General features: G+C 40.0%; 1 protein-coding gene across 4 annotated transcripts in view; it reads right to left on the bottom strand.

Moving 5' to 3' along the window:
- The window catches only part of ITPR2 (inositol 1,4,5-trisphosphate receptor type 2), a gene marked incomplete at both ends in the record, with an annotated part of 551977 nt that overhangs the window by 97646 nt on the left and 433592 nt on the right, over positions 1-20739 (bottom strand). For all 4 annotated transcript variants that reach the window (XM_080705463.1, XM_080705466.1, XM_080705464.1 and 1 more), the window contains 3 exons: positions 9822-9947; positions 13042-13234; positions 18041-18148. In XM_080705463.1, coding sequence (XP_080561589.1) covers positions 9822-9947; positions 13042-13234; positions 18041-18148 — 427 coding nt within the window. The remainder of the gene's footprint in view (positions 1-9821; positions 9948-13041; positions 13235-18040; positions 18149-20739) is intronic.

The following is a 20739-nucleotide window of genomic DNA, read 5'->3' as shown; positions in this document are numbered from 1 at the left end:
ATTTTTTAAGCAAACAATAATGAGAAAGTTTGGTAAGAGAGATCTGATCAGCCCCCATCACCAAATTTATGATATCAGATTAACAGGAGTGAGAAAATAAAAGGGTTGTTAAGCAGCTCTGAAAGTTGCCTTCAATTTCTTTTCTCTGGCAATGCTAACAAAATGGATATCCTTCTCATGTTTATTTTTATATCAGCTTGTAAACACTCCAGGTCTACCAAAATAGAGCCTGGATACCACCTGCCTTGACTTCACAAATCTCAGATCCATAGAGGGAAAAATGCCCCGTGTCCTCTTATGTTCATAGGGAAATGGCCTCCACTGGCATGCACACTCAGGGCCTGTCTCGCAGCAATAAATAAACCTAATTAAGTAAATAAACAAAAATACACTCTGTGAGTTTGTTTTGAGTAAGTCATTAAGTGTCCAGTTATCAATTCTCCAGCTTCTGAAGCTTCACTTTCAAGTACGTATTAAAACCGCCACCACTTTCAAGGCACATTTAACAACTTCCTGTCAATCATAATGACTCTTCAGTATAGGTCATGAGTAATGTCTTGGTGTGACATCCCAGAGGTCCTGAGTAATGTCTTGGTGTGACATCCCAGAGGTCCTAGATTTGATTGTCACTAGTGCCTGATAAGTTTACTACACCTTTACTCTTCCCTAGACGGTACCAGGCTTGCTGAGATTTCTTTCTGATTATATAAGAAATAAGAGTCATACTCTAAAAATTGGGTGTTTGATCCCTTTATAGGAAGAACTCCAAGTGTGTCTAGCACAGTACCTTGTTCATAGTTGAATGCTAAATATATCTTTGTGGAATGAATAAGTAAACTTAAGTTACTTAAAATAACAATTAATTGACAATGATATCTGTAATTATCCTCTGCAAGAATGATCATTTTGCTTTCTATCTGAAGATTCAGTGCTAAAAAAAGGAATTAAAATCTCTGAAAAAGAGCAGGTAGTACAGGTTTTCAATACCCATCCTTACCCACTATGAGGGGAATATTTTCTCTCCTTAATACTTTATATTTCTACCAATTTTCTACAATGAGCATGTATTATATTTGTAATGGAAAAATATTTTTAGAAACCCTCTATACATTTTTAAATCTTAGAAAGTAGAAGGTTTATCCTTCATAAAAGAAAATTCAGGCAGCAAAATTGGAAACCTCAATTCAGTTCACATAATGGAACTCTGCTAACTACCTCATGCTGATTTGTGTATAGTTTCCTGTATAGATCATGCTGTTTCGTACTGCTTGGTCTTTCTCCATCCCCTTCCTCCCACGTAGCCCCATAAGACTCTCCCATTTCTCCAACCCCTGTCCAGTGAAGGGAGACATCCATCCACACTCCGTGGATGGTCCTCTTCCTTTTCTCATCTCTTTGTGCTTTAACCAGACCACGAGCTCCTTGAGGACAAGGCTGGCTTTACTAATCTCTGAGTTTCTAGGGCCTATCATGGTGCCTGGCTCATGGTGGTACCCTATCGGTGCTTATTAAGTGGAATGTGTTGAAATCACCTTCAGGAACTTATTTTCTTTAACACAAAGCACTTGCAGGGAAAAAAAAAGGAGTTATAGCTGAAATAGGAACACATATACATATGTGTACATCTATGTAGATGTTATATTTTTTAAATCACATGCATTATGTGGTGTAAGCCATTCCTGTGGCATCAGTTGTGATGAACCAACTTTTGCCAAATGCAGTCCAGGGCAGAGTCAGCGTGGCCACCTTCAATTTCGACACAGACATGTAGGAGACTCTCCAGCATCAACATCTGCCATGTCAGCCTGACAATGAAAGGAGATTCTCTATCTGTGGTAGAGGATGGAGGGTGCCCACCAAGCTGGTCCTCCCAGAATCATCTCCCCTTTAATATCTCCCTTTAATTAGTGTACACCAGCGCCTCTGGTAAAAGGGGACACTTTTCTCTCAGTTAATATTGTAAGCCAAGTGCAAACCGGACTTGGTGCACAAAATATCCCCAGTAGTTCAGGGGTAATCAGGCTGGAAAATACACATGGAGAAAGCACAGGCGGCCCACTCCCTGTACCAGCCCCCAGCCCTCACTGCCGCCTTAGTCTCTGTGGCCTGAAACAGCAGCTCTTACGGTCTGGGGTTGGAAAGGGAGGCACATGCTAACCAGAGGGTTTTCTTTGGCTCAAGATTTACTAGGTGATTTCATGATAAACGTTTATGTCCAGAATTATGGAACCTCAGGATTGGGTACAATATATTTTTTTTACACTTTATTTTAAAACTCCTTATGTCTTATATAACAGTTGAGAAAATAATACCCAAAGAATCCCATATTTCCTTCACCTAGATTCCCCAAATGTCAACACTCTACTGAACCACATTACAATGATCACTATCAAGAAATCAACACTGATAGGTCATTTTTATCTTATATGTCTAACCAAAGTTGGTCAATTGCCCAATTAATGTCCTTTTTCTAAGCCAGAATCACACATTGCATTTAGTTGTCACATTTCTTTAGTCTTAGTTCTGACAGTTCTTTAATCTTTGTGTTTAGTAAGCCTAATACATCTGAGGCATACTGGCCAATTATTTTATAAAATGTCCCTTATTTGAAGTTTGACTGAGAATTCCTCAGTTTTTTTATTTTTGGCAAATAATGTTACATCCCTGTTAGTGCATTGTATGGGAAGCTATGGTGTTTCTGTGCCTCATTACTGGCTAAGTTACTTAGTTAAAGTGATTTCTCCACTTTAAAATCATTACTTAAGCTGGGCGTGCTGGCACACACTTGTAATCCCTGCATTCGGGAGGCTGAGACCGGAGGATTGCGGTTCATGGGCAGCCTCAGCTACTTAGTGAGGCCCACCGCAACTTAGTGAGACCCTGTTTCAAAATGAAGAATAAAAAATAGGGTTGGGGGTGTAGCTCAGAGGTCAAATGCCCCTGAGTTCCATTCCCACACCCACAAAAAATAAATAAAATAAATAAATAAATAAAAATAAAATCATTGCTTAGCCAGGCATGGTGGTACATGCCTATAATTCCAGGACTTGGGAGGCTGAGACAGAAGGATCACAGGTTCAAAGTCAGTCTCAGCAACTTAGTGGGGCCCTCAGCAACTTATGAGACCCTGTTTTCAAATGAAAAATAGGGTTGGGGGTATAGCCCAGAGGTAGAAGGCCACTGGGTTGTATCACCAGTAACACACACAGACACACACACACACACAGACACACACACACACACACTCACAAAAAAAACCTTTTCCGAAGTCACTACTTTCCCTTTTGTTCTTGGTAAGTACATTGTGAGAAGATACTTTAATAATATGTCAATGTCCTGTTTTAATATTTTTGTCATACAATCAACCACCCCTTAATTTTAGCATCTACTGATGTTTCTCACTACTTGTGATGTCTGTAAAATGGCGATTCTCCACTTCCATCATTCCTTCTGTATCTTATTAACTGGAATATTATTATAAAGACAGCTTCCCTTGCTGTCAATGTGGATTCCTGGATTCTTGTTTTATTCTGTATTTATGTTGCTGTCAACAACTATTCTCTCAGATTTGGCTATAGGGAGGCCTTTCCAGTTCAGTCCTGTGTTCTTATATGCTACCCCCCATTATTTTTAAGCGCTTCTTAGAGGCATTTTAATGGTCATATAATCTATCTTTAAATGACTTCAAAGTGCTCGCAGGCAGTAGTCATTCAGCCTGTTTGAAAAACCCTAGTATCAAAGCTCTCTCACCCAGCAGCACAGAAGTTCCCTTCTCCAGACAGTGCTGATGGCCCAGTGTACTTATCAGGCCTGGCCTCCTTTCCTCAGCCTTCTTAGCTGTGTAGAGTGCAAAGCCCAGATTTAGAGACTGAGCTAGCCCTGGGCAAACCTTTAACCTTATTTGTAGAGTTAAAATTAAACAACTCATCCAGACTAGAATCTGACAGCCCAAACACATCTTGGGGTTCTATGTCGTTCCTTCCCTCTGAAATGCCAAACCCCCACACTCAGGTATTTTGAGGCTGAGCCTCCGAGTAGACTGGTTACTACCATTTGTTTCTATTCCAGAGTCCTTTTTCAAGAGTAAAGCTTGCATTGCACCTGAAGGTAGGGCACCATTTTTCTTGTCTTGTGTTTGTTAGTTCTGTTTCTTTTGGAGGCAGGAGACTGACTCCAAGTCCTCCTATACTCAAAGTTTTAAAATCCTTTTTCAAAGACTAGGCATATCAGCAACATCTGGTAAGCCTATTTAAAAACAGGTACCTTTAGACTCTGAATTATTAGGCCAATCTAAAACCTCAGCTTCTTCATCCACAGAATGAAGGTTTGTCAGAAAGGTTAAGTGAAACCGTGTATGTAAAGTACCTAGCGTTTCGCCTGACCCAGTCTAAATGATAAACAATGTCAGCTGCTGTTACTATTGTCAATAGCAATGTTCTAACTACTAGTCAGGTCAGTATTAAAAATGCATCAGGTGTTCTGCTTTCTCCTGAATGGGTAAGGAACAACAAGCAGGTGGCATTTCCCATTACCACCATATTTCATGTGCAATAGGTGGCAGTAGCGGCTGCCCACCTTGTCTCTGGTGGCCAAGTGAGGGCCACCCTGAAATGAATCCAGGGAAAAATCAGATCATGCATGAAGGAGCACCTGCTAGATCTATGCTTCTAATCCAGTCACCCCTGAAGAAAGACTCTAGATTAGAAACAAAAGGTTTAGCTTTCTACTCTGAATTTTGGTTGGTTGGTTGGTTGGTATGGTTTGGTACTGTGGGGACTGAACCCAGGAACATTCTACCTCTAAGCTATATCTCAGCCCTATTTACTTTTTTTTTTTTTTTTTGAAATAGGGTCTTGCTGGTTGCTGAGAGTCTAAGTTACTGAGGTCTTGAACCTGCAATCCTCCTGTGTTAGCCTCCCAAATACTGGGATTACAGGCCTGTGCCCCCAAACCCTGCAAGAGTCTTCCACTTTGAGATCTGCCATATTTTGCCTCTCTGGGCTTCTATCTCTTCCTCTGTCAAATGGAGATTTGATATTAGATGACTGACAAAATTGTCTCCATCTCTAAGACTTTAAGCTCCTACAGACTTGGTTTCTGCCCTCTATACTCAGTCTTCTACATGTAGCTGGTATTAATTTATAAGTTCATGCTGGGCATCTCTCTTCATACGAGTTACATTGTTCTGTGCCAAGACCATCACTAAAGAAGTACAAAAGAGAAAGCTGTTTCCCCATCCTGGAGCACAAGAGATAACCAAATATTGGCTACATTCTCCACTGATATTTAACACATGCACCCATTCCGTTACCAAATACTGTCCTATCATTAGCAAGCCTCCCAAAAGAGCAAACTTTTTTATGACCACTCAAGTTGCAGGTAAAGAATCTGTGTTACTTGTCATGGACTTGCAAAATAAGAAAACTACTTGTGGACTCCCATTTATGTTCCTGTCCACCTCTAACTGATCTGAAGTAGGCTCAAATACCTGTTGCTCTCTTGGTAGCACCTTCCCACCTGGCCTCCTGTGCTAGTGTGCTATTTACCTTGCAACAGTGCTCATTCCAAAGGTATTTCCCTGACTCTATCTCATGCTTATATTTTCCCATGTACTCTGCCAACTTAAACAAAACATAGTTTCCTAAGTCCTACCCCTCAGCATATTTCTACTGTATTTAATTGAAAAGAGTATAATTTCCCTCTCCTTTGCCTTTGTAAAACCTTATGCAATATTAGTTTAACAATATTAATGTCATAGCTAATATCCTTTATTTTCTTTTTTTTACATTTTATATCATTTTATTAAAAGATACAGGAAAGTTAAAATTATTCGCAATGGTGTAATAAGGGTAGAATTAGAATCTTTTATTTTATTTTATTTATTTTATGTATTTTTTTCTATTTTTTTAATTGGTGCACTGTATTCATACATCATAATGGTATAAAGATAATACTTTTGTAGACATACATCCACACATTGCCCAGTTAGCCCCTACCCGATCCCCAACCCGTTCCCTCCCCATCCCTCCTTCCCATGCTTGGCTTAGTGGTTGACATCTAGTATTATAGCAATTTATCCAATATTAACGATGATAATCTCACATAACAGTTTCATTTGTCTGATACCAAGCTTTTGATGACTTAACGATAATATTTCAGTATTTCTTTTTGCTTTCTTTCTTACCAAAGAATATTTTTTCTTTTTTTTTAGGTGAAACTATCATACATTTATTTATTTTTCAGAAAAAAATCTATCCTGATATGGAATATGGACTCTAGATACCCAAAACAATCTCGAAGAAGAACAAAGCTAGAAGATGTATATTTTCTGATTTCAAACCATATAAAGCTACAATAATTGAAACAGTGTAGTACTGTTCTAAAGGCAGATATATAAACCACTGAAGTTAAATAAAAGCCTAGAGATAAATTCTTCCATATATTGTCATGTTATTTTTGACAAGGTTTCCATGAACATTTGGTGTAAGAAATAGTAATCTTTTAACTAAATATTGTTGAAAAATAATAATTACATGAAAAAGAATGAAATTGGACCCTTACCTAACACCATATACAAATATTAACTCAAAATAGATAAAAAACCTAAATATAAATATTAAGACTATAGCCGGGCGTGGTGGCGCATGCTTGTAATCCCCGCGCATGGGAGGCAGAGACAGGAGGATCGCGCAGGTTCGAAGCCAGCCGCGGGCACTGGCTTAGGAGACTCTGTTTCCAAATAAAAAAGTATAAAAAATAGGCCTGGGAGTGTAGCCCGGAGGTAGAAGGGCTTCCAGGAACCCCAGTACCACCAAAAAATAAATAAATAAATAAATAAATAAATAAATAAATAAATAAATATTAAGACTATAAACTTTTAGAAGAAAATCTGGGTCATAAAACCTCACAACATTGAAATTGGCAGTTATTTCTTGGATATGGTTTCAATGGCACAGGCAACAGAAGGGTAAACAAACTCCCTAAAAAATAAAAAAAATATCCAAAAACAATGAACAATGTAAACGGAGTTAAAAGTTACTGATAGAATGGGATAAAATATTTCCAAATGCTATATCTGAAGGTATATTAATATTCCAACTAGAAATCCTAAAAATTAACAACAATAAAAGCAAACAATACAATTTAGAGATAGGTAAAAGACTAACATAAATAATGAATCTCCACAGATAACTAATCTTAGTTGTCTGTTGGATGGAAAATCTTGTTTCTCTGGTTCTGGTGTGTGTTACCTATTTCTTCTTTGTAGTTAATCTCTTTGAGTATTTTCTCTAGTGCTGGTTTTGAAGACATAAATTCCTTCAGTTTCTGTTTGTCGTGGAAGCTTCTTATTTCCCCATCTAATTTGATAGAAAGTTTTGCTGGGTAGGAAATTTTTGGCTGGAAGTTGTTTTCTTTCAGAGTTTGGAATATGTTACTCCAAGCCCTTCTGGCTCTCATGACTTGGTTTGGGAAGTCTGGAGTGATTCTAATTGATTTGCCTCTGAATGTCACTTGGCCCTTTGTTTTTGTTGCCTTTAAGATTCTCTGCTTGGCTTCCACATTGGTCATTTTGACAATTATGTGGCGTGGGGATCCTCTTCTCCGATCCTGTCTAAAGGGAGTTCTATAAGTTTCCTGGACCTGTGTATCAACCTCTTGCTCTATGTTTGGAAATTTTTCTATTACTTCCTTGAAGAGATTGTTGATCCCTTTGGTTTCACCTTCTTTTCCCTCCTCTATTCCAATTATTCTTAGGTTAGCTCTCTTAAAATGGGCCCATATTTCTTCAATGTCAGATTCCTGCTGTCAGATATTTTTTTCTAAATTAGAAACTATGCGTTCATTTTTTGAATGATCATCTTCTAATAGCGAGATTCTATTCTCCATGTGGTCTAATCGGTTGTTTGTACTTTGAATTGAGGCCTTTACTTCATTAATTGCATCCTTTATTTCTTTTTGGCTCTCTCTGAATTCTTTTCAAAACACCTCTATTATTTCTACAGTTATTTTCCTGATTTGATCTTCTAGAAATCTCTGGGTTTCTGTTTTATCAGGTTCTGATGTTGTGGGGTTGTGGGCATTCATTGCTCCATTGTTATTCCTCTTTCCCATGATTTCGGAAGTTTGTGCCTTCTCTGGGTTCTTCCCTTGGGTCACTACGATTTCACTTAAGGTGCTCTGGATCTCAAGTCTATGGTATCTCAGTCCCCACTACTCCTTTACTGGGTTATATCACAGAGTCTCAGACCCAGGGAGTCAATCGAGGCTGCTTTAGACCATGGGGGATGCCAGGTTGGGTGTTCTCCTATGGTGTGATATCTCTGCCACCCCCACTCCCCCACTGGGTCAAGTCCCTGGGAGTACAGTACTGGGATTTCTCCTCTAGGGGCCACAATTTGACTCACTGTTGTTGAGTGCGCAGATGGAGCTGTAGTGGACTCGGTGAATTTGCTGCTGCCGCTGCCGGTGACAATATAGCGCTGCTGCTACTCCCTCAGCCATGAGGCTGGTGTATTTCTTTTCTGTTTTTTTCTTTTCTTTTCTTTTCTTTTTTTGGTGGTACTGGGGTTCCTGGAAGCCCTTCTACCTCTGAGCTACACTCCCTGACCTATTTTATATTTTTGAAACAGGGTCTCTTACGCCAGCGCGGCTGGCTTCCTCCTGTCTCCGCCTCCCAAGCGCGGGGATTACAAGCATGCGCCACCACACCTGGCCTTCTTTTCTGTTTTTGAGCTCCGCTCTGAGTCCCTGCAGGGTGTGTTGAGCCCAGCCCCTGGGAGTTTTAGATGCTCCTTGCACCGAGAAATCTGCCGAATCCCACCCGGCTGATCCGCAGCGGCTCCCCTTGGCTCGCTGTCTGCCTTTCCTCTCTGGAGCCTGGTGGGCTGTTGAGTGAGTTGGTCTGGTGCCGTCAGGTGAACTCGCCGCTGCCGCTGGCAGTAAGGTGCTGCTGCTGCGTCCTCGGCCGTGAGGCCGGCGTATGTCCTCTGCGGCTCTGAGCTCCGTTCTGAGTTCCCCTCCTCTCTGGAGCCTGGTGCTACAAGGGAAGATGGCGCACGCCGCTTCGCGCAGCGGCTCCGGCTGCAGCACTGCAGTCTGGTTTCTTTCTGGTGTCTCTTTTTTCCAGCCCTCTTTTTCTCTGTCCCTTGTATTTACATTTTTTGTTTCTCTGCTGATGGTATTTTCTGGCTATGAAAGGCGCTGATTTTGTGGTAATAGAGATTGGTTGTTAGCGGGGCTCGCAAGCCCCGCTTTTCTCCGTCGCCATCTTCCCTTTATTTTCTATTAGTATATTCTGTCTTATTCTGTGCCTTTAAAGCTGAGATTATAAATATTTAGTTTTCTATTTATTATCCATGATATGGTATTATATAATTAAAAATAATTTTACAGTATATGCATATTCATTACAAAACCCTTAGACAAGACAGAAAATGAAGAGAGCAAAATATATGTCATTATTTAAAACAATTACAATATTGCAACATAAGACTCATTTACATAATCGAGATAATACAGTATAAAAATGCTTTGGATCATAATAATTAAGCAGACATAATGACATTTTTCATCACTTCATTTTCCAGTATATAATACAGCTCTAATAGCTATGCTTTCTGTAAAATAATATTTCTATTGATCACAGTTTTCTGACTACTCTATATTTACTTTCATACTTTACTTCCAATGAATATAAGAACCTATTTCACCTATTAACAAGGAAAGCTTCCTCATTTCTGAAGCCCCAGGTAGTTAATTTATTCGGAGTATTGGTTTTTAGAACTTCAAGACGCTTATCATTTAAAGAGACGAGCACTTGCCTTCATCCCCGTCATCCCCAAAGGGGTAGAAGAGAGCGACGGCCAGGTTGATGAACACGGCCAGGTTGAAGGATATGCTGCCCCACAGAGAGATGTGCCTCGAGAACCAGAACAGGGCAGGGTTATCTGGGAAGCAACAGGGCAAGGACAGAACACAAGATTACTTTTGACTTGGATCCATGAGCCCAACAGTACATTGAAGACAAATAATCCTGTACTAAATGCATTTTTGTAAACTATTTTAAAAGCATATTTAAATAAATATTGAGCATGGCTTATTTTAGAAAGTTTATAGAGATAATCATGACCACAAGGGAGTTTTCTATTTCATTTCTTGCTTTATCCTTTAGCCAGTTTACATGTAAATGGCTGCAGAAGGATGAATAATCGTGCAGTTATTAATGATGGTCAGAAAAGGTGATTCTGGCCAGGGGCAGGTGCAGCTCAGGAGGCTGAGGCGGAATGATCACAAGTTAAAGACCAACCTGGGCCACTTAGGGAGGCCCTGTCTCAAGGGCTGGGGGTGTAGCTCAGTGGTAGAGGGTAGAGCACTCCTGGGTTCAATCCCCAGTGCTTGCAAAAAACGGACAAATAAAATCCAAGAAAACAAAAGGTGACTTTATAATAATTATCTCTACCTTAACCCCAGAGAGGATTAGGGGGAAGGAATCTTAAGCAGTTGTCTGGGGCCCCCTTTAACAGAATGGTATACATCTGCCATACGATTTATTAATATTGATAAATTGGCCCCACTCTTATGCCTTAAACATAAACATAAACATCAACATAAACAAACAACTTACCTAGCACACACACACATACATATATGCAGTAGTGGGGATGGAACCCAAGGGCATTCTACCTCCGAGCTACAATCCCAGCCCTGTTTTTTTTTCCAGTCTTTTTATTTTTTGAAACAGGGTCTTCCTGAGTTCAAAGGGCCTCATTAAATAGTAGCTGAGGCTGTCCACAAACTGCGATCCTCCTGTCTCAGCCTCCCAAATGATGGGATTATAAGCATGTGCCACCACGCCCGGCTAGCACATATATTTCTAATGAAAATTTCTATGACACCGTCTGTAGTTACCGGGGATTTTGAAACGACGCTGAGGCATAGTACCATTTTCTGGCAACTAGGGAGTTCTAATGTTATCTACATTTTAAACAATAATGCTTCCTAATAACTTGTTAGGTTTGAAACAGCAAAAGGAAATGAGATCTATAATGGGAGCTTTTAATAAGTTAAAGAAGCTTTGCTAGACATTTTTAGAAAAGGGACTCCATGTCTGTCATCAGAGGTGGATTAGTAAGTACATCCGCTAAATATATCAACTGAACATCAGTTCTTTCTCCTCCCCTAAGGAATCAATCTGACATGCAACACTGTAAGTTTGAACAGGAGCCCAACTCATTAGCCGGCCCTGAGAACCCACGTGACTCCTTCAGGTGTCGTCTGTTCTCTAACTTTTTATATCTTAACAATAGGATTAAAATATTGGAGTTAATGGTGGGGGAAGGTATGTCAATTTTCAAATAACTTCTCAGCTGCATCCTGTGAATCTCAATCTACAGGCTGCGGTTTACTTACAAACGACACCTCCCTCGGTCCATCTTGTTTTTCCTGTCTTGGAATAGAATATTCTACCCCAGAAGACCTACAGTGCGCCATGGCATTTCACTGACTAATGCATCATAAATTATAAGCATCTGTATCTCCATCATTTCTGAACAAGGAGTCCTCACATTTTAAAAGAATACTAAGATAAAATTAGAAGGTGATTGTTATCTTAAGATTAGATGATGATTGTTATATTTGTAATAACAAATCCTTACTTCATTCATTGAATAAATTAGATTCTGCCTATAACCTAATAAATGAGCTGTTTCCAACTTTTAGAGTACAATGTACATTAAAAATAATTTTGCTTTTTATAAATAAGACTTCTTATTATTTTAAAAACCATTGACCCCTGGAACTAGTTCATCATTCAATTTACTTTTTGGTCAAGGAGTCAAATGTCTCAAGCAAAATTATTACAGCTTTACATATGTTGTAGATACCCCAAAATTTCACTGAATTCTGTTAGATTTTATACCATAAAATGCTATGGAAGAGCAATTTCTTTATTGACTTTTAAAAAATATTCTATTGTATGACACAACCAAAGATGATTATTTCTCAAGGTAAACTCAAATTTGTAAGTTGTTCTCATTAAAGTTCCTAGAAAAAGAGAAAGATGAACCATGTTGAAATAGGTATTAAAGCCAGATGCAGTAGCACATGTCCATAATCCCAGTATTCGGGAGGCTGAAACTGGAGGACAGTAGGTCTGAGGTCAGCCTTAGCAATTTAGTGAGACCTTGTTTCAAAATAAAAAAATAAAAAGAAATAGGGTGTAGCTCAGAGGTAGAACAATTCTGAGTTTAATCAACAGTACCAAAAAAAAAAAAAAAAAGTATTGAGAACATAAGCCTGACTTGTCGGGAAATTTCTTCAAAAGACAAAAAAGACTTAATGAAGAGTTCCCCAATGTCAATTTTTTTGTGGAAAAACTCATAATATCCTTTATCTGGGAAAGTAAATTAAAATTTATTCAAAATTTAAAGGCTTTTAAATATTAAAAATCAGTGTTCCCAAATACAATGGAGACCAGAGATAAGCATTATTATTTATGACAAATGTATTATGATGATTTTTAATTATAAAATTATAACATTTGCTCCCTTTGAATACAGAGCTATTGAGATCTCTAGCTTATCTGATGTGGAGAGGTAAAAATATGTTAAAAGAAAGAACGACGCTCAGAAAAACATGGGACAACCCGCTCACCCGCAGGACAATGGAGGAAGAGCCGACCTCTCCCCAGCCCACTCACTGGTTATCAAGGCCAGTGGGGCCGGGCACACACTTCAAACCTGCAGCTGTCCAATGACTGGAACAACAGCTGCAGCCTCACATTTTGTAACATGCATTTAAAACTTCGGCTCATCAGTAACAGGCGATGTGATTAGCCAGGGATTTCTGTTTTCACTAAGCCGCAGGTGTCCCGGCTCCACTTGTAGACCGAGCTTACACTCCTAAGCCTATCAGTGATGTCGGTGACATCAGATTGGCAAGAAATTAAAAAGCGATTTAGATGGATTGGCATCGTGTATCCCCTAGGTACCAATTTATCTACCGCGATGCGCGAAACCACCCCTCTCGATGTGTCCTACGCACTCCTGATTTTCTTCTGCCAATTCATTTCGTTGTAGAGATCCTCTGCTTGCTGGAAAAAGTCGTTCACTTTGCTTCCTTGTTCGTCTCTCTCAGTCATATTGAACACACGGCACTTGGATTCTCGCGTCAGGAATTCACATATGTTGGGGACCGGAAAAACGATCTGCTCCATGGTTCTGTCATGCCGAACAATCTGAAAACATTAATTGGTATTCATTTTTAACCTTTTGCATGCCTTGGTCTTGTACTAGTTTTGTATTTATTTATTTGTCCATTCATTCATTCATTCATGTAAATTTTTAGCACTGGGGATTAAGCCACTGTTGCATTTATTTCTTTAGTTTGAAGCAGGGCCTCACTAAATTTCTGAAGTCCTCACTAAAACTGTGATCCTCCTGTCTCAGCCTCTCAAGTACTAGGTTTACCAGGTATGCCATTATGCCTAGCTTTTTATAATGAGTCAATACTTCTATTTTATGAATCCAGTTATGAAAAATAGGTGCCGGCCTGAAATATCTAAAATAGGCCTTTACTGTACTTTGTATTCCTCCTTAAGTAAGAGCAATAGACAAGTATGTCATAATACCATACTCTGATATATAAGAAAAATCTATCTTTCATTCTCCTTGAGTTAGCATTAAATTTCTGCCACCCATACCCATTTTTTATTTTCATGAAGTACAGCAGAGAGCTTAGATGAGCAAGCGACTGGCTGGATTGCCTGAAACCTGGCACTGGGGGTCTCTGTGTCTCATTCTTACCCTGTTCTTCCTGAGAAGGTCTGTGGGTAACAAATGATATAGTGTGTGCCCCGAATGCTACAAAGAAAGTTGTCTTGTACCACTAAACTGTTCTCCTATTCACGGCCAAAGATACTTTTGTAGATACAACAGCCATTCAAGCATAGATCCATATGTAGATATTAATTATTTTGAACCTTCCTTATTTGGCCTTTGTGATCATTTGACTTTAGACTAAGGAATAGGCTGAATATTTCCATACAGTTTCTCTATGCAACAAGGGTTTGTACAACCTAAATTTCAATGTTCAATCCCTTAGAAATTAATAAGGGGTTGGTCTTAATCCGGAATAGAAAGTTTACCTCCCTTTGCCATGGAATGGTGTGGTGGTAGTGGTACGTGAGTAGTTCTGGAAAAGGAGACAAAACAAGAAATCTCTCAGGAGAGGAGGGCTTCTAGGAAATATTTTGCTTTCTGATAAAGGCAGAGAGTCACATGTGTCAAGCAAAATAATAATAGCCAAATCCAAATAATCAAAAACAACGTTCTTTTTTGCCTATGCCCTCTTTATTTTGTTTGGAATAAAAAGTGGTATCAGTGTATGATGCTTGAAACTCTGGGCAGCCATTTTGCAACTGTGAGGTAAGATAGCACCCGCATTATAAGGAAACTAGCAGAAAGTAGAAAAGCCTTGGAGTCTGAATCAATTGTAGAACTACTTGTATCTCTACACCACCCATAAGATAAAATAGTATTTTATTGTTTCAATAATTGCTAGGGTGACTTTCTGTCAAACTTGTAGCTGAAGACATCTTAAATGATATGTTATATATTCAAACGACATACTAGAATACTGTTATAAAGTGAACAAGATGAAATTTAATAGCACTAAGCAAAACTTCTTGCACGTGGGTTAAAAAAGTCAATTACATAAAATAACTAAACCTATTCGGTTTGGTAGGCAAGCATAGAGAAATATTTTCAAAAGCTTACTTGGTCCAATAGTGTCAAATATTTTTTTAAAAAAATCTCAGAGTGAGTGAAAGAAAATTGAGTCTTGATTATTATAAGCCAAGCTATTCAGTACCTTTACGACATGTCATATTTAATTCTGGTTGTCCCATTTTACGAAGGGCATTGACAAACCAGAGGGATTGCTGAAGGAAATGGGAATGTGTCAACTACAAAAAGCTAAATACGGTTCATTTCTCCCACACATGTTTCAAGAAATACTTATTTAATCTTTAGGTGGGGAGCTTTGGGGAATTCAGAGCTTGAGGTTTAGGAATCTTGATGGTGATGGTTCTTTCAAAGCTAGAGCCAAGTGGTCACGTTGAGGAGGCGCAGGCATCCTGAATGAGGCTCAGTGTTAAAATGGGCCTGGGTGAACTCCGTTTAAGAAAAACCTTCCTGATCGTTAGAGTCATTCCAAATTAAATCAGTTTCCCTTTGAAGAAGTGAAATCTCTATTGCAGTAAGAATTTCAACAGATGAAGGGTCACTACAGGGCAATTCTTTTTTTTTTTTTTTTTTTGTGCTACTGGGGATGGAACCCAGAGGCATTCTACCTCCAAGCTATACCCCCGACCCTATTTTTTATTTTATATTTTTGAAACAGGGTCTCACTGAGTTGCAAAGAGCCTCACTAAGTAGCTGAGGCTGTGTGCAAACCCGGATCCTTCTGTCTCAGCCTCCCAAATGTTGGTATTACAAGCGTGCCACCATGCCTGGCACTGCGGGGCAATTCTATCTTGGATGGACAATCAGACATAGACCCATTTCCTTTCCTAAGGTTGTTAAATCTGTAGTTTACAGGCAAGTTGTTATTCTCAATAATATCAATTATTGGAGTTATGATCCAGACACTGTTCAGATTGAGGAATACAAAGATAATTGAGATTGGTCCCTAACTAGAGTTGGGGACAAGTTGGGTACTTACACATGGAGCTAACAAGATCTCAATACTGCTAAGGCTGTCCTCAAACCTGTAATTCTCCTTGTCTCAGCCTCCCAAGTGCCGGGATGACAGGCATGTGCCACCATGCCTGGCACTACCCTATTCTCCTTCCAAACCTTTCTCCAAACAGCAACCAGAGAGATCTTCTGAGAAGAGCTGTCCCCTTCCTGCAAAACTTGTACTCAATCTTTAATATATTTTCACACTTTTCATTGTAATTATATATGATAGATTCAAAATGCTACATTTATAAGTGCACACAGGCTTAGCGTGTTTCCCCCTACATCCCACCCCACCTCCCGCTTCCCTCCCTGTGCCTGTTAGTGAGATTGGCAGTGATACCTTCGCTTAGAGACACAGTGTTATTTGAATGTTCCCTTCCTCAAATCCTTTCCCCTCCCCCAATCTCCTTCCACTATTCTACTGCTCTCTCTCCTCATTTATCTGAATTCCCTTGTGTTCAATATTAAATATATTCTTTGTGTGTGTGTGGTACTAGGAATAGTATCCAGGTATGTTCTACTTCTGAACTACACCCCCAGTCTTTTTTATTTTGTTTGTTTGTTTATTTATTTATTTTTGTGTGTGTGATACTGGGTTCCTGGAAGCCCTTCTACCTTCGGGCTACACTCCCAGACCTATTTTATACTTTTTATTTGGAAACAGGGTCTCTTAAGCCAGTGCAACTGGCTTCGAACCTGCGCGATCCTCCTGCCTCCGCCTCCCAAGTGCTGAGATCACAGGCATATGCCACCACACCCTGCTTCAGTCTCTAGTGTATTCTTATTTGGCAGCCTGACTTATCCAGAAGTTCTTCAGGCACGATCCATTGCTGTTTCCTCTTTGTTTCTCCAGCCCTTTCTTTATACACTTACTACACAGAATTACCTTCTCTATGCACGAACTGGTAGAAAGTGAGTGCTCAGTAAACATATCTGAAGTGTGTATTTGCAGCTAACTCACCCCTCTTTGTTGGGACTCAGTAAAGAGGCCTCCAACCGCAGCTCCCGCCTCTCCCAGGCATTAACCGAACCCCTCGCTCTCCTCTGCCCTCTCTACCTCCTACTCCCGATCTTCTCACAGCCTCACTTTGTGCTTTCGCTTCTAGGACCTTCCGTAGGGCCCTCCTGGCTTGATGGTCTCTCATGTTGCATCGATTCTTTCCGACTTGGCCAGCCTCCGGGTTCCTAAGCGGCAGGTGCAGCAGGCAGTGCTCTGGCTGCTGGTCCAGCTCCTGGGTTGCAGCAGGTCAAGCCTAACTCTAAAGCTGCGGTACTGTTTATGCTTACAAATGCAAGCAAGGAATCCATTCCCCTGACACAAAGTGGTAATGCTCTTAAATTCCAAAGGCTTGGCGAGAGTAAACAGTAGGGCATAATGATCCCATGCCCTGAAAGCAACAATGCCTCTCCTGCGTTCTGCTGAAGATTAGAAAGTATCTGGCAAAATGAATGAATGTATGCATGTAAGGCGGGACCGACAAGCACCAACCACTCTGCTCGCTTCAGCCTGATTAGTTCTGCGGACTAGTGTCAAAAGGATACATAGCTAGTTCGTGACAGCCAGATGGGTCTCCAGCACATAAGTTAAGCCATCTAGCCCCACACCTCCTGAACTGCAATAGCCATGAAGAAGTCGGATTTGAGGGGTGAGGGGTCAATCGCTGTGACCTGCAAATGGCAACTGTTAAACCAGCCCAAGTTGCTGAGAGCAATTTGAAAATTTTTTGGTATCTACCAATGCTTTCAATACATTTTTTTTTTTTTTTTTTTTTTTTTTCGGTACTGGGGATGGAACCCAGGGGCATTCTACCTTCAAGCTACACACTCAGCTCTCCATGATCTTCCTGTCTCTGCCTCCCAAATGTTGGGATTACAAGCATGTGCCACCACGCCTGGCTTCAATACTTTTGAATACTTTCTTAAGATACACAGATCTTTACTGTAATAAGCCTTCCACAGTTTTTCAAAAAGATATTTTCTTGAGTCATGGCTTATATAATAATTATATTGTCTCTAAAACATCTCTGTTCTGCAAGGATTGTTTCTATGACTGAAAAGCAGCAACAAAACAACTCAATTTCAGGAGAAAGTTTACATATAGTTCTTATGAAGAAAAAAAGAAAGACAACTCTGAAAGATATTAAATTCGATTTCTTATACCTCATCTTTTTAGTACATAATTTTTTTAAAGATCACTCAATGCTGTCCCATTGCTCTACGAAAATACATGAGAATGGTCTCAAATGGAAAGTAAACCTATTTTTCACAGCTGGTCCCTTCAGGAGATAGTAGATGGTTACCTCGATCTGAGCGGTGTGGTTGGCATAATATTTTAAGGCTTCATCTCCTTCGTCTGGATCCAATCCTGGTTTGAGCATCTGCTGTAACAGCTTATTGTGGCGGGCCAACTAGAAGGGAAAAAGGAGAAAGGTTTTAGGTCTTTTCTTACCACTTTCCAAGGGTCAGACTTGAAAATTACTTTGTCTGCTTCTAAACGCAGCTTCACGGTCCTGGGGTTAATAGTTAGTTATATTTCAGAAAACTACTGCTACATTTGAAAGGCATAGTCATGTTGCAGAGGTCAGCTGTTAATATTTGTTGATTGAATTTAGACATTTGATAAATGCATGATCGTGTCAGGAAAAAATATCCACAATGATAGAGATGTCAAAAAAATTTCTCAATTATAAATTTGCACTACACACACCTATAAAAGGACTTGGTCAAGAGTGCGAGAGAGACGGGCGGGGTGGCGCACGCTTGTAATCCCCGCACTTGGGAGGCGGAGACAGGAGGATCGCGCAGGTTCGGAGCCAGCTGCGCTGGCTTAAGAGACCCTATTTCCAAATAAAAATATATATAAAAAATAGGTCTGGGAGTGTAGCCCAGAAGTAGAAGGGCTTCCAGGAACCCCAGTACCACCAAAAAAAAAATTAAAAAAAGAGTGCGAGAGATCAGAGGGTGGTGGAGACATATAAAGGGTGGCTTCCTGCATACACATAGACAGGCCTCTCTATTTCAGAAGGCTCCCTCTCACGGCATCTAATCGAAGCTCAGCATCAGTACTGTGTACTGTAGTCCTATGCTTTGCAGTTTAGTATGTCAAAATTGGCAATTTATGGGTATAGATTTCAATTTCATTGTAATTGAAATGGGGCATTTAAAAAACAAAAATTCTACCACATATTATTTTGAATTGCTGTTAGTAGAAGTGATCTTTCTCTCTTATTTGAATGTCGAAGGCATTTGTTGGCTGGTTCTCTTGCTTTGAGGGTAATTAATACATATTGCCTTCAGATGTCTTTTTTATGGTTGTCTTGAACAATTCCTGGAACCTTGCAATGTCTTTAACCTTTCAAATGTTCTACTGATGCCCCGAGTTCCTGAGGGTTCCCAGTGACAAATACCCTGCCATAGAATTCTTTTACTCCCAGCACAGCGAGTCTTTTTCCTGTGCCAGACATTATTCTAAGCATTTTAATACATAATCTCATTTGCTCCTAGTAAGAATCCCTGAGGTAGGCACTATCATTACCCTCATTTTACAGATGGGGAAACTGAGGCACGCAGAATGTGGAACTTGTCTGTAATAACTAGAAGCTGGTAGAGCTAGTATTAAATTCATACAGTATGACTACAAAGTCAGTATTTTATTGACCTTATAGAGCAATAAACAAGTCTCTCTATTATTCATGAGATCCCAATACAAATTGTGATTGCAAAGAATGAAGATGAGCTGAGCGTGGTGGCGCATGCTTGCAATCCCCAGCACTTAGGAGACGGTGACGGGAGGCTCAAGGACTTGAGGCCAGCCTTGGCAACTTAGTGAGACCTCAACAACTTAGCAAGATACTGTCTCAAAGAAACAAAAACAAACAAACAAGAAAATGGAGATACAATTTAAACAATAACCCAAATGAACATTATCCTTGGAAGCAATAATTTGGCAAGTTAAATATTCAACCCTATGATGCGGCTCTAGAACAAAATTTTTTTTTTTCAGTACTGGGGGTGGAACCCAGGGGCATTCTACCTCCAAGCTACACCCCTAGCCCTATTTTTTATTCTTTATTTTGTATAGGGTCTCACTGATTTACAAAGGGTGTAAGTAGCTGAGGCTGGCTGCGAACTGTGATTCTCCTGTCTCAGCCTCCTGAATGCTGGGATTACAAGCACGCGCCGCCATCCCTGGCTAGAACAAATCATTTTTGAAACCATTCTTTTAGAACTGACTTTTAGGGTCACTTATAAATTACTCAAAAATCACTTTCTCTTTCGTATTTACATTTTACATTCAACTAAATGTGAATTATACCGAATTGTGTTACAGGTCATAGTCGTGAAATTTATTGCAATCATTCAGGCACATTTGCAACCAGCAAGAAGTGGACACTTTGCCGAGGTAAAACTGGGGTGATTCCTTTATAACCTGGATCGAGAGCATAAGAAAATGAGAAGAAGAAAGAATGCACTACAGTTTTGATTTTAAATGCTGGAAAAAAGCTCACGTACTGAAGGCTTTGTTCCCAGCTGGCGGAGCTACTGGAGGTGGTGAGGCTGTTAGGAGTGAGGCCTCCGGGAGGGAGTCAGGTCACTGAAGCTGTTGTCTGGAAGGGGAGACTACGACACTGGCCCCTTCCTCTCTGTCTGTCTGTCTGTCTGTCTGTCTCATTTCTTGGCTGCTACAATGCAAAACAGCTCCGCTCTACCACACATTCCCGCCATGATGTTCAGCCCCACCATAGGCCCAAAGCAACAAGGCCAAGAGACCACGGCTGGGTCCTCTGAAACCACGAGCACAAATACATCCTCCCTCTTTTAAGTTCCTTATGTCAGGTATTTTGTCACAAGGATGGAAATCTAACGCAGGATGACTCTAAAACTATTTGCCTGAGCAACTAAAAGCATAGAAATGCCATTTACCAAGGGAAAATGCATAAAAAGCGCACTTGGGGGAGGGCAACAGGACTTTGGTTTGGATACCCAAAAGTTTTTAATG

Source organism: Muscardinus avellanarius (assembly GCF_963383645.1).
Source record: "Muscardinus avellanarius genome assembly, chromosome: 11".
Lineage (NCBI taxonomy): Eukaryota > Metazoa > Chordata > Mammalia > Rodentia > Gliridae > Muscardinus > Muscardinus avellanarius.
Note: the sequence above shows the minus strand (reverse complement) of the source record. Positions and strands in the feature narration are given on the sequence as shown.